Source organism: Paramisgurnus dabryanus, chromosome 17 (assembly GCF_030506205.2).
Source record: "Paramisgurnus dabryanus chromosome 17, PD_genome_1.1, whole genome shotgun sequence".
Classification (NCBI taxonomy): domain Eukaryota; kingdom Metazoa; phylum Chordata; class Actinopteri; order Cypriniformes; family Cobitidae; genus Paramisgurnus; species Paramisgurnus dabryanus.
This window is the reverse complement of record NC_133353.1, coordinates 27,730,808-27,745,376: the sequence shown is the minus strand read 5'-3', so window position 1 is coordinate 27,745,376 and position 14,569 is coordinate 27,730,808. Positions and strand designations below refer to the sequence as shown.

Genomic DNA, 14,569 nt, shown 5'->3' with positions numbered 1-14,569 from the left:
CACACACACACACAAACAGTGTTATTTCCCATTAGAGCCCACTATAGCCTTCATTTCTCTTTATATTGACTCATGTGTATATGAAAGACACACACACATGCACGCAAACAAACAAACAAACACACAGCGAGTGAGTTCAACAGATATGTGGATGAGTGACGGGGCAGGCCAAAGATGGGGCTGTGATTGATCGAGAGGCAGGCGGCTTGATGGAAAAGAAGGGTTGTGAGTCAAGCACTGACAGGCACTCATTATCTTTCCCCTCACACACATACACAAAAACACACATGTACACACACACACAGAGAGAGAGAGAGAGAGAGAGAGAGAGAGAGAAATGATGTGCTGTAATGCGGTGTTGAGTAGGAGGGGACCATCACAATGCAATGATGACAATTCCCTATTCAGAGACACAGTGGACTGAAAGATATACAGTATCCTGTTTGTGCGTTTAAGCATGTGTTTGTGTGTTAGGAGTGGGTGATATGTACAATTTTCACAATATATTTGTGATGGTGGTATAGGGCAGTGGTTCTCAAACTATTTCAGCATGCGGCCCCCCTTGTGTACGGTGCATTCCTTCATGCCCCCCCTCAGATTTTTTTTATAACAAAAACAGTTCTAAAATGTAACATTTTAATTAAACAAAACATATAAAATAATCAGACTGATCTCACAGAAAGTTGTGTTATAGTCACAAAAAAATCTTTAATTTATTTGTGTCCAGGGCATGAAATTCAGCTTTTTTGCCTTGAGCACGAATGTTTTTTTTTTGTATCACTCGCACAAATTTCAATAAATAGTTATTTGTGTCTGTGGCACGACTTTCTTTTTCGTGGCATTTTATGTTTTGTTTTTTCTTACCTGTATTTTCTTTCAATTGTCGCTTGAGGTTGGGGTTAGAATCACTTTTTTGTTACATTTTTAGACATCCTAACCCAAACCCCAACTCTAACCCCAACTCCAGGCAAGAATAGTTTTAAAAGTGAAAGAAAAACATGAAGAAACCAATATATAAACTTACATCCAAACCCCAAATCTAACCCCAAGCGACAATGATTTTAAAAATAGGGAAAAAAATTGAAAACAGTACATAAAATGACACGAAAAAGAAAGTCGTGCCATGGACGCAAAAAAACTATAGAAATTCGTGCTGGATGACATGGGAACGACATTCGTGTTGAAGGCACGGAAAAAACGGAATTTCGTGCCATGGACACGAATAAATTAATAAAAAAAATTATTGACTATAACACGACTTGCCGTGATATCATGTTGTAAATTATACAAAGTCATGCTGTTGGTTAGTAAGCTTCACAATAAATTAATGTATTTTATAAAATGTCATAAAACTGGGGACCCCTGGCACCATCTTGCGGCCCCCAGTTTGAGAACCACTGGTATAGGGCAGTGGTTCCCAAACTTTTTCAGCGTGCGGCCCCCCTTGTGTACGGTGCATTCCTTCGCGGCCCACCAAAGAAAATTTGTTACAAAAAACTGTTCTAAAACTCAACATTTTAATAAAAAAACATTAAATTATACAAAAAAGTAGTGCTTTTGGTTAGTACCCTTATCTTTTTAGGTTTAATTACACAGAATTCTTGATAAATTAATGTATTTCATAAAATGTCATAAAACTGGGGCCCCCCTGGCACCATCTTGCGGCCCCCCGCCCCCAGTTTAAAAACCACTGGTATAGGGAATGTTCATTGGGAGAAAAAATTGTTACTCCGAAATAGATTTTTATTGTCGTTACTACTTATAAAAATGTATTTAGCAGCAATAACACCATAAAATTTGATTAAATTATTGTAAAATTATCGTTGATTGAATGTAATTTTATGATAGTGTTAAAAATGATAAAGTGAAAAATGTAAATAAGAACATGTTAACCCAATACACATGCATATCTGGTTTAGGTGAGCATTGCATAGGTGTAATGGTTTTATTTCGTATCGAATTTTCAATTTCATAACCACACCCATAAACTGTTTGAGGACACAGGATGTGTTTATGTTTTAATACCCATTTACTACCCATTCTGTTAGGCAAACGTCCTCAAACACACTAGTGTGTGTATGTGTGTGTGTGTGTGTGTGTTTGTGTAGACAGAAGTAAAAAATGAGATAAGATTAAGGAGTGGACCTTGGCCTGTCGATGTTCTTTCCTGATAAGAGCAAAATATTTAAATTTTTTTATGATTTTTTCATCCAGGCATGTGCTAGCATGTGTAAAGGATTCACATTTAAGTCCATTTTATGTCTTGCTGACACAGTTATGATGTATTAGTAGCATATCTTATTTGCAAAAAGCAGCAAAGATACTTTTTAAGCTTTTCATGAGCTTGGGTTTTATTTTGAATGCCAGATGATAATTTTAGCAATCTTTTTCTGTTGCTCAAGATACTAAATAGTTGTTTTTTAGGCTGGTTTTCAGATGTTTTACATAACAATTCTTAAAAGTTAAGAAGATGAGCAAAACAGTTTGGTCTTGGAAGAATTTGACAGAAAAATAATTATGGAGTTTTTATGATTTTGCCTACTTTCATATCTTGGCTACATCTATGTATAGTACTTTATTTTGCCAAATATAAAATTTACCACATGATTTACTCCCCTTCAAGCAATTTGAGATACATATGTTCATCATCTTTCAGACAACACATTTAGAGTTATTTTAGTAAATGTCCTGTATCTTCCAAGGTTTATACAGAAAACAGGGAACAACTTCTGACTTTAAAGACCCAAAAGGTGCATCTATCCTTCACATAAGTATTACACAAGACTTCAAAGGGTTAATAAAGGTCCTATGAGGAACACAGTGTATTTAGAGTAAAACAGCTCATTTTAAGGTAATAAAAACAATACAGTTCATTATCTAAGATCTTTACACATCACTTAGGGGTGGGCGGTATGAACAAAAATCCATTTCATGGAATGAGTCATTTTATTTCACTGTAACAGTATATTTCACGGTATACATGTTTTTCAGTTTATATTGTTTTTGGAATATAAAAATGTGAAGAAATTTCCCACTCACTATAGCTTTTAACTTAATGCTCACCACAGTTTTAAAATTTAGGCAAGTTAAAGTTAGTGGTAAAGTGAAAATGCCCAGAAGATAAGAACAGATTAAGTCTTGATAAACAGAATGTTGGTTTTAATTGAGTTATTAATTGTATAGACTATTGAAGCTATAGTATGCATTCATTGTATTTTGTATTTATGGATACAGGACATTAAAAATAGGCAATATGTAAAATGAACAAGTATGAATATATGCACAAACCTAGCAGGCAGGATAAATACCGGTATATGAGAAACTGATCAAAATTGATATTATAAATATGACAGGTGCTATAAGGCGATGATCATGAAGTCTGTTTTAAGGTCTTGAGACCTTAACCGTTGTTGCGTCTCTTTCTCGTCTTTCTGATCAAAGATGTTTGTACTATAAGCAAATGGCTTGTCAAACTACATGGCTCCAGCAGCACACGTGTCACTGATATACACGCGAGTTTTGTCTTAACTTGCTTAAAGTTCAGAAAGCGTTACTACTATTAGCATTATGTGCAAGAAGTGCTTTCTTTATTTGGCGACGCAGCCCCTTGCATGCGCCTCGAGAGACCTCACGCGAGACTGCTGCTGCATTGAGCACAGAGAGAGAGAGACCTGCGGTGGATTCACTGGCGCTTATTATAAAAATTACACAAATAACTGTGGTGGATTATTTTACACATTTCTCGCAGAGTTGCAGAGTTAGCCACGCCCACTTATTCGGTATAGACGAAATATAAAAGCCTGATGTTTTATTTCGCGGTAACGGAATATACCGTCATACCGCCAAGCCCATCACCACTTATAATATAGTTATGCATATTATATTGCATTTGTCAAGAGATCCTTCTAAGAGTTAAACATTGCACCTTTAAAGGTGCAGTGTGTAACTTTTAGAAGAATCCCTTCACAGAAATGCAATATAATATACATAACTATATTATCAGTGGTGTATAAAGACCTTACATAATGAACTGTATTGTTTTTATTAACTTTAGATTGAGACGTTTTTTTCTACATACACAGAGGGTCCCCTTACATGGAAGTCGCCATTTTGTGCCGCATGATTCTACGGAAGCCCTTAACGGACAAACTTGGTAAACAAAGTCGTCTCTGATGATAATGTGTTTGTCCTGTGGTGGCTACCGTAGCTTCTCTATGTGTTTCAAAAGCGAGGGCTGAGCCGTGGACCAAGCCGATGGTTGCAATTTGAAACCTCACCACTAGATGCTGCTAATATTAACACACTGCACCTTTAAATCTCACTGAAGATTTTTCTTTTCTATGAGTGATCTCACAGAGCTTTGCAATGATTTTTATAATTGGCCAGCCACCCAGCCAATAAATGCAGCCCAGGGGGCATATAGATGTACATGTGAGGTAGGAGCCATTCACATAGCAGGATCCCTCACCTCCGAATGTATCGCCATAGCGACGGTGAACTGTGAAATTTGGTGACAGTCCATTAGTGCCTCCTAAATGTGACTAATTACACTTGGGTGTAGGCTGAGCCTTTTATTTGGTTGTCCTGTTTGCCAGAGCTGTAATAAAATATATCAAACTCTAATTAGCTGACATGTAGGTTGCTCACCCCCACGCACACACACATATCATGAAAATTCCCAAAACTGTTCTCCAAAGTACTCCTTGTACCAAAACTTACTGTACATGCTTTCTTACGATCCCAAACGCGTTTAACAAACATGAAATCTTTAAGAATCACTCTCCTCAGGTTTTGCATATACAGCCTCATCAGAACCACAAACACACATTGGCACACTTGGGTTTTTTACACTGTATTTATATGTTACACTTTTTTATAGTTAGTGGACTGTTTTATAGTTTAGTTTTATAGTAACAGTACTTACCCAACAAAATACTGGTAACAATATAGACTTAATAGGTGTTGGGTTTAGGGTTGGTACTACAGTTACACAGGTCAGTTCTGCTTTTGTGGTTCTGCCCCATTGTACATTGGGCACTGTGCAAAGACACAGCTTGTTTAAGATATTTGTCTAAAACACACTCATAGTTTTATCATAAGTAAATTTTACTTTTATCCAATAACATTTCGTCTAGAGAAGCTGTTTTTTATGGAGTAGACCCTGTCAACTTCTCATTTATTCATCACCACACAACTAGGCCAGGTAGAATGTGAACTTATTACAGGGACAATCCCGCGGGATTAACGCGAGGTTAAGTGCCTCGCTCAAGGACACAGTGATGGATCGTGATTGGCTCCCAGCGGGAATCACACCCGAAACCTTTCGGTTACCACCCCCAAGTTATTTTAACCGCTGCACCACACGACCCCAATCGATCAGTCGTATTTTAAAAGAAATCATTTATTTTGTGTTTTTTATCCGAACACACACCAGGTATCACACAAACCGTTGTCCAACACATCACAAATAACTGAAAAGGTTGGACGTCTATCTTGGTGTACTTTTCTGTCACTCTGGCATATGTCAGACAGAGCCGAACCGGTAGCCGGCAGCAAGCCGTTGGTTGTTTTGCCAGAACGTATGACAGTTTTATGCATTTACTTTCCATCTTCGCAATTTTTTTGGTCCCATCTGTACGCGTGTGTATGCGCGGGCGTCCTACTTCAGTACATGTGTCTCTGTGGGCTGGTACAACGTCTCGGCATCAGCAGAAAACACAAGGCCTCATGGGATTTCCATCACACCTCCCTGACAGTCACTTTCACAAAGCGCTGTGTGTTTCTAAATGTTTCTCTCTGCCCCTGCTGTGACTGATGCGTCCTCATTAGCTAGTGATGGCTGGTTATGTAACGCCACATGATGAAGCTCAGGTGTCGGTGGAGAGGTGATATGTGAGGAGAAATAGAAAGAAAGGTCAGAGGAGTGAATAGCAAAGCCTTTATTGTTGTCGCAGGCTTAGAAATAACCGGATTATAGAGATCATCCACTGTTTCTTACAAACCCAGCATGGAGGGCAGCTTCAGAGGTTTGTGGTTGTAATGTGGGCATTCAGAGTGACGTTGGTGTCAAAACTGTTCACAGCAGCTGTCTACAAGAGATAGGTGTACCAAAAATGGAAAGTTTGTCATCTTTCACTTTCAAATTAGTCTAAACCTGTGTGACTTTATTTAGTAAGGATGAGTTGAGCAGAACGAATATCTTCTGAATATAGTATATACTATTTGGATTTAATTGGTCGAGGTACTTCAACAAATAGAAAAGTTATTTCAGCCAAGGTCTTGAGGTTTGCTTGTTAGCATGGTGCCATTAGCCCCTGCTGGTAAATCCCATAACTGCACCACGGTGGTATGTGTGCAGAAAGCATGATCCCTTTCAGTCGGTCACTTCGATGTTATGTTGATGAAATGGCGACTTGCTAAATAGACCAATCTACTTCGAGTGTAACTATAAAGAACCAATAAATATTGGCATGCAGTATTTGCATTTGCCGACCCCACCCCACCGGGGTAATAGACGGCAGGTGCACTGCATATTCAGCTTTTTACTTTGGGGCAAAGTGGTTGTCTGTTCTGCTCCTGCCTCTAAAGTGTCATTTATAGTCGTGCGTAGGTTAGGTTATGCGTAAGTAGGGGTGTCACGATTCTCCAAAAACATGGGGGCGTGGCAGCATTGACGATAAAAAAATTTTATTCGAAGTTGTGACTTAAATTTCGATCAATTTCAATTTAAAATTGCCAAAATGTTAACAACGCGTCCACAAACGTTGTGAATGGTCCACTAGAACCCCTCCCGTCAGTTAAAAATATCTGCAATGCATTTCTTGATTGGCATTTGCGATTGGGACTGTAAGAATAAAGATGGGACAAGTTAAGGAGTGATTTAACTCAAACTGCAACAAAAGGCGCTGTCTATTTACTTCCATCACTGCTGGTCTTCTGAAATCATACACAACAAGCTGCTTCTTCTTGTTTGTGGGTTAACTGATGAAACTGCTTCTTTTTTGACTGCTTTTTTTCTTCTTTTCCCTCCTGTGGGTTACACGCGTGCCTACTAGTACTGCCTACTAGTGGTCTGCATGTGTAATTGCAAGTTGACGTGGACAACGATGCAAAAGTATATATGAAAACCAGTGCCAAGGCTCCGCAGTAGGATCTACGCACAACTATAAGTAGCCATTTATAGTCTGACTGATAGAGTCTTTCTGTGTGTTGGTGTTAAGGTGTTGCAGTGGTGCCAACTAGAGACTGGGAAGCTTACATATATAGGGCACTGGAAGGGGCAGTACCCGTGGCCCTTTGGTAGGGATTCCCAATTGTTAAGTCGAAGTGACCGACTAAAGGGCTCGTTATAGTTGTGCGTATGTCCTACAGCGTAGGTTCCGCATCGGTTTTCATATATACTTTTGCGTCGTCGTCCGCGTTGAAGTGCAAACACATGCGCTAGTAGGCAGTATCCACGCGTGTAAACACAGTAGCAGCGCCACCGTCAAAGAAGAAGAAGCTTGGAAAGTTAGCCCACAAACAAAGAAGAAACAGCAACTGGTTGTGTATGATTTGAGAAGACCAGCAATGATAGAAGTAAACAAACGGCGACTTTTGTTGCAGTTTGAGTTAAATCACTCCTCAACCTGGCCATTCTTTGTTTTCACCGTTGCAAACGGAAATACCTATGACGCAGTTTTTTTACCTGACGGGAGGGGTTCTGGTGGACCAATCACAGCGCTTGCGGTCCACGTAGAACTGACGCCCTGTTAAAAATTTTGCGAGGTGCACGTCAGGCTATGCACAGGCTACGGATAGCCTACGCCATAGCTACAGCATAGAACTTACGCACGCCTATAAATCGGACTTTAAAGGAACGTCTCGGTTACAGATGTACCCTGAAGGTAGGGAACGGAGATGTCACATCCCATCGTCACAGTTACTGTACCAATGCTGAGCTGAACGGACCTCTCTGGCTCGGCTTCTTAGTGAAAAGCTAAATATTGCCATCGATTTATACTCCCCGGCGGGGCCAGCAGATGCAAATACTACATGCCAATATTTATTGTCTCTTTCTGGTTACATTTGAAGTGGATTGGTCTTTCTAGCAAGTTCCCAATTTGTCAGTCATCGACGTGGCATCTCCGATTCCTACCTTCAGGAAACAAGAGTTACATCCGTAACTGAGACGTTTTTTATTGACATTCATATAAAAGTATGAATATATTTCATTATATTATGTATAGATGTATAGTTTTTGAGTTTTATTTACTTTTAAATGACCATCAATAGAAGAAAGAAATAATGATTTTCCCAGGGCCCAGAAGGTCCTATTACACTGTCACCAGAGACTAACTAGCCCTGGCTATCCAGCCAAACCTTGACCTCTTGGATTGAATGTCACAAACATTGACATCTCTATTAATATGACTCTATTAAGGTAACACACTCACATACTGGCCAGGCGTTCACGGATATACTCGGGCAGATATGTTTCAGTCCTTAACATTGAGAAATAAGTTAAAATTGTGTGTTTCAGTGTTTTTCTGACATACAGTATCGCTCAAACATGAACCAACCCCCCCTAATGCACACAAACTCTACATCTCTCATTTTCTTTCTTACTCACATTTTGTCCTTGACCAGCCAAGAATGATATAAATGTTTGACATAGCAATTTTTCTCCCAATTTCATCATCCCTTCACCATTCATACTCTCGCCCATTCTTGCTCTCTCTCTTTTTTTTCTCTATCTCTGTTGACAGACATCCATATGACCATTTGCATCCAGGTGAAATGGAAATGCATTTTTTACCGTTTCAACACACGCCTTCCCACAAATACATTTCCATCCTTCTTCTTCTCAGATAAGACTTGCTCTCCTCATTTTTCCTCTCTCCTTTTTTTCTCTATCGGTGTCTTTCTCTCTTTCAGGTGTGGCAACGTTTCACAATGATTTCCATTCACGTCAGACGCATTTCAAATACGGCTTAGATTTCCACTACAAACCCACAGCAAGGACACAGTGGGCGCATGAGAAAGAGGATGGAGCTCTGTGATGCCGTCCTCTGTGTGTGTGTGTGTGTGTGTGTGTGTGTGTGTGTGTGTGTGTGTGTGTGTGTGTGTGTGTGTGTGTGTGTGTGTGTGTGTGTGTGTGTGTGTGTGTCTACTAAAGTTACTCATCTCATAAATTAACTGCAGGTTGAAGGAGTGTCAAGTAATGATGGAGGTTTGGGTCTTGGGATGTTTGTCTCTAATAAAGTTTATGAGATGAAAATGTGTGTGTGTGTGTGTGTGCGATGGGTGATAGGAGCCTACGCCGGGCAAGCTCAGGTCAACTGTTTGTGTGTCTATGTATGTGATGAATAGCTCCTGCCACCAAATGAATTGCCCGCAGTGGCTGCCGCAACAGATCATTGCATTAAATTGGCACTGGAAGCAAGGAGCATAAGAGCAAAGACCCCTGGGAAATTAGCCAACCACAATTCACCTTGACCCAGTAGGCCAGACTCTCACATCCACTTTCACTCATGCGGGCGCAAGTGTGAACGCAAAACTAGTCATCATAATACTACCCCAGGTGAGTAGCATGCTAACATTTCTCCCTTGGTCTTTCAGGTTGCCGGATGGACAAGCAGATGGTGGTCCTGGAGCTGTGGGTAAATTACGTAACCTAGAAGAGCAACTGATCAGGGCTAAGGAGAAGATCAACTCTTACCGGAGTCTCCCTGCTGATGGTATGTGATCACTCATATGTTCAGCTAGCTAAATATTTGTTTACATCATCAAAATTCACAAAACCAACAGAAAATCTATGTTCATTTTTGGAAAGCATAAAAACACATTTACATGATTTGTACGTTTATTATAACATTGGTCTGCTTTGACATATAAGAACTGAAAGCTCTTGATATCTTGCTGGTAATTTTGGTTGATATGTGTAATAGTGTTGGGCGATATGCCCCATTTTGAGATCGTCCTATCGTCAGCCTGTGAGATCGGCGATACACGATAGTATCGGGGGGCGGGGCAGTAGTTTACTCATTTATTTATTTGTTCATTTATGACAAGACTTGATTGGTGGAAAAAAGAACAAGAGCAACACCGTCATGAATGCATCTTTCTTAAAACTAATGCCATTAATCTGAGTGCGTCATTAAAGCCCAGACGCTCTTTGCGTGCCAGAGAGGGAGAACAGGACACGCGCTGGTTTTAACCCTCTGCGCGCTAACAACCTCTCTAGTGCAAGGAAATGTCAGAGATAGGGCTGCTCAATTATGGGAAAAATCATAATCCTGATTTTTAACACGATTACTTAATGACTGTAAAAACATGCACCTGCGCAGACACACGCAGCGCACATAAAAATAATTAAATGCATTTGTTTAGTGCTGTTGCAGAAGGTTACACGTGTCAAGCAGTGGTGCTCTCAGAGGTGCCTTTTTAAACACACTGGTCCAGCGGAACACAATCATATTTTAAACACGAGGGATGTATTGCTAAAACTCCTTGAAAAGCATATCATAAACAGGATTACTATCTGACTTCAAGTTCAGACAGAGCGCAGCTCTCTGCACGTACGCGAGAGTGGCGCCAATATGCAGCGGGTTATATTTTAAACAAAAGGAATAGTTTGCCTCAGCTCGCATGAAACGCATTAAACCGCACAAATACATAAGGATTACTACTTCAGTTTATGTTTAGACTTCGGACAGATTTGAGAGCGCGTGCATGTGAGACAGAGGGAAGCGTAGCTGCTCATCCACGCGCTGGATTTAGGTGCTAGAACGAGTCCGAGACGCGCGCATTAAGTGCATCTGCGTGCAAGAAGGAACTCTCTCTCTACAAGCTCTCCGCGTAAAGTGAAGCACAAACCCTCATGCGAGGAAAAGCATGCAAAACTATGATGATGATGATAATAACAACCATTCGCCAACTATCGTCATGACTATCGCCATGAAAGCCTGCCATTGGCGATATGTCGGACGATCGTCGATACACGATACTATCGTCTATCGGCACAACACTAATGTGTAAAATGAATAGGAGCCTTTTAATATAGATGAAAGCGTGTGTGTTTGTGTGTGTGGGCTCACACTCACAGTGAAGGACGGTCATATGACTATAGGTTGTCCTCTAGGCATCACCTACGCCGTTTACCACACACACGCACACATTTGACCTTTAGAGGGACACTCCACTTTTTTTTTTAAATATGCTAATTTTTTCAAGCTCCCCTTGAGTTAAACATTTGATTTTTACCGTTTTGGAATCCATTCAGCTGATATCCGGGTCTGGCGGTACCACTTTTAGCATAGCTTAGCATAATCCATTGATTCTGATTAGACCATTAGCATCGTGTATTAATCAAGGACTTTGCTGTCGTACCATGGCTGCAGCAGGCGTAGTGATATTACGCACTGCCTAAAAATAGTCCCTTTGGTTACTTTCAATAGCAGGGGACTATTTTGGGCACTACGTAATATAATTGCGCTTGCTATAGCCATGGTACAGCAGCAAAGTCCTGGATTTTTACGCCAGAATGAGAGTATAGTTCCTAGCCGTATCGGCCTAGAAAATCCCAACTTTTATTTTTCCGTCAGTCTTAGTACATGATGGAACTACAGTAGAGTTACGTTTTAAATCGGAAAAATATTGAAACTCGTTGGTAATTTTTGAGCGTGATGCTAATGGTCTAATCAGATTCAATGGATTACGCTAAGCTATGCTAAAAGTGTTAGCGCCAGACTCTGAGATCAGCTGAATGGATTCCAAAACTGTAAAAATCGAATTTTTAACTCTAGGGGAACTGGAAAATGAGCATATTTTCAGAAAAAATAGTTGAGTGTCCCTTTAAAAGTTTTGGTCACTTAAAGGGGAAATGCATAATTTTTAAACACTTTCAAGACAGCTGTAAGTACACCATCGATAACCTTAAACGTCTGTGAGTCTGGAGCTATCAAAACATTTACAGTAACCTGCCAAAACTGTTTGCCCAACCAATAGCAGACAAGAAGTTTAGTAACCCATTTAATTTTGGAATCTCATCTGGTGGCATAAAAAATAACTTTTACTTTCAAAAATACTTAAAATGTATAATAAAATAACAAAACAGCTGACTTGTTTTTACGTTGTTTGCAGTTGCCACTTGGTTTGATAGTTTGTACCATAATGTAATACAATTATTTCATTATGTATCTAATGCAATGTGACTGTACTGTGGGAATCCTGGTTTAAGCTTTGAACCTGTCCTTACTCCTGTATAATGACCCCGAACACACACTCACACCCTCTATCGGGTGTTTCTGGGTCGGCAGCTCTTATTGTATTGCAGGGATCTTTTGTGTGGCTGTCTTCTCAGGAAGCATTTGTGTAATACTATATAGATCACAACCGTATGCAGGATTGTCTTACAGCCACTGATAGCCTTATTCATTTAAAGTACACCGCACACATTTACATGGCTGCAGTACAATGTACACACATTGTTTACACTTACACCAACATTACAGGGGGTGAGGCCTATTGGTTTAAGAGTTGGGCTTGTATTTCTTTCTATAACAAACCTAAGCAGTGACCGGTACTGATGACTGTTTGAATGTGTTTCATATAGGCCCAGGGAAGGACCAGGAGGAGTTAAGGCGAAAAGTAGAGAACGGCGTTAGGGAACTGTGGTATTTCGTACGGAGCGAAGTGAAGAAACTCGGACAGGTGGAGACTGGAGCTGTACAGAAACATGTCGACACTCTCCTGCAGGACCTGGGACACCAACAGAGGTTATACACATACACATCACCAGTTCACTTGTCTCGAGTAGCCCGACCTTCAATACTGAAGGTCTGGTGTTTTTCGCTACTTTTTCTGGTAAAGGCCGCTCATGAGCTGTTTCACCGACATGTCAAACAACCAATCACAGTTTGTTTCGTCTAGCGTCAATAACAACAATAACGAACCGGCTGGCAACAAGTCAGTTATTGAAAAGAACAGCCGCAACCGAATAGCATCTAAATAAACAACATTACTCACCATAGAACAATGTTGTGGACTTCATCAACAGCCATACCAATGAGACGCTCCCGTTAAACATCTGTTTGAAGCATATCTCTTCACTTTGTAACACCTACAGGCAATTCAGGAGAACCAAACTTTTTGACTCCACTAACTGCCTCAAGCAAAACTCTTGGACGTCTTTTAGAGAGTCTATGCCACGAACTTTGCATATTTTTGAGAATCCAATGTTTAGCTGATCATGATAACTGGTCATTATTATCCACCTGAACATGACTGTTCTCTTCCTCAATAGAATGTCAGAGCTTTGTTTTCCAGGGACCGAAACTAATCGCGACACTCGCGTCTCCTGGAAATCCAGTTTATTTCAACCAATCAAAGACGACTTTGACATGCTCACAGGGTTTTATGAAAAGTGTACGATAAACATCAGACGTTTAGCCAACAGTCTGTGGGCGTGACGTCTGAGGCTGAGAATAGCAGTTCACCAATACCGGGATTGAGATATCCATAGAGAGAACTGATATATATTGCCATAGCTTATAATTGATGAGTTTTAGTTAACCCCTTCAGACCCTGCGTCCACTGGAATGGACATTACATGTTTTGTGGTTTAAACCAATAAAAATGCTAATCAACCTATCAAAATAAGGCCCACTGATTAAACACCTGAAAAATCAGGTCTGAAGGGGTTAATTAAATATAGACGGGAACAACAGCATAAACAAACGACTTTCCCCACCATTGACGAGTTATTTCATCAATTAAGAGAAAGCGCTTTCCTGCCAATGACAAGTTTTTATGGCAATCTGTTTTTCCGCTATTATTCACTAGGTGGCGCTTTTACCCAACTTATAAATCACTGAAGCAACCACTGATTCAAAAACAGTAAAAATGTGTATGTTTTGAAAAGATGTGTACGTTTAGATCTTCATTCTGAATCTGATCTCTAACAAAGGTCCTTTACAAAAATGCAATAATTTTTTAATTAGTATCTTTTTGAAGAAACCTACCCAAATTTGAGAGGCAATAAAAAGACAACAAATGAAGATAGGATGAAACATTTGTTTGTTTGAAAGCAGAGGGTCTGTTCTTTCATTTGATTTATTGTATGTTTATATATTTACATTTTCTGTAAAAAAAAACATAACTCTAACTCGAACTCTTTTTAAAATGCTGGAGGGGAAAGAGTCGCTCTAGAGTAGATTATTTCTCATTTAAGCAAAGTAAAAAAAAGATCTTATTTCAAATCATAGCCAAAGTGTATCAACTACAACACTGAGCTAACGTTACTGTAAAATTAATGTATAATTCATTTATATTTATTACATATTTTTATATTATCTTGGCTTTTTTATTTATGTTACCATTTTAAACAATGATAAAACATATCAACAAGTAAAATAAAATCAACAAGTAAAGCGAAAAGTTATGAGTAGACTACATCAAAAAGTAGCCCTCCAGATGTTTTCCAAATGTTTTATTCATTGTGGTAGCCCTTGCTCAGAGTCCTCTAGTCTATATCATTCACACCATGCAAAATTTATATGTGAGGTAGTAAAACTGACTACTGGTTGAG

The 14,569-nt window shown here is 39.6% G+C and overlaps 1 protein-coding gene across 4 annotated transcripts in view; it reads left to right on the top strand.

Moving 5' to 3' along the window:
- Positions 1–14,569, top strand: part of fut8a (fucosyltransferase 8a (alpha (1,6) fucosyltransferase)) — a 108,887-nt gene that overhangs the window by 75,347 nt on the left and 18,971 nt on the right. For all 4 annotated transcript variants that reach the window (XM_065288443.2, XM_065288444.1, XM_065288446.2 and 1 more), the window contains 2 exons: positions 9,601–9,719; positions 12,596–12,758. In XM_065288443.2, coding sequence (XP_065144515.1) covers positions 9,601–9,719; positions 12,596–12,758 — 282 coding nt within the window. The remainder of the gene's footprint in view (positions 1–9,600; positions 9,720–12,595; positions 12,759–14,569) is intronic.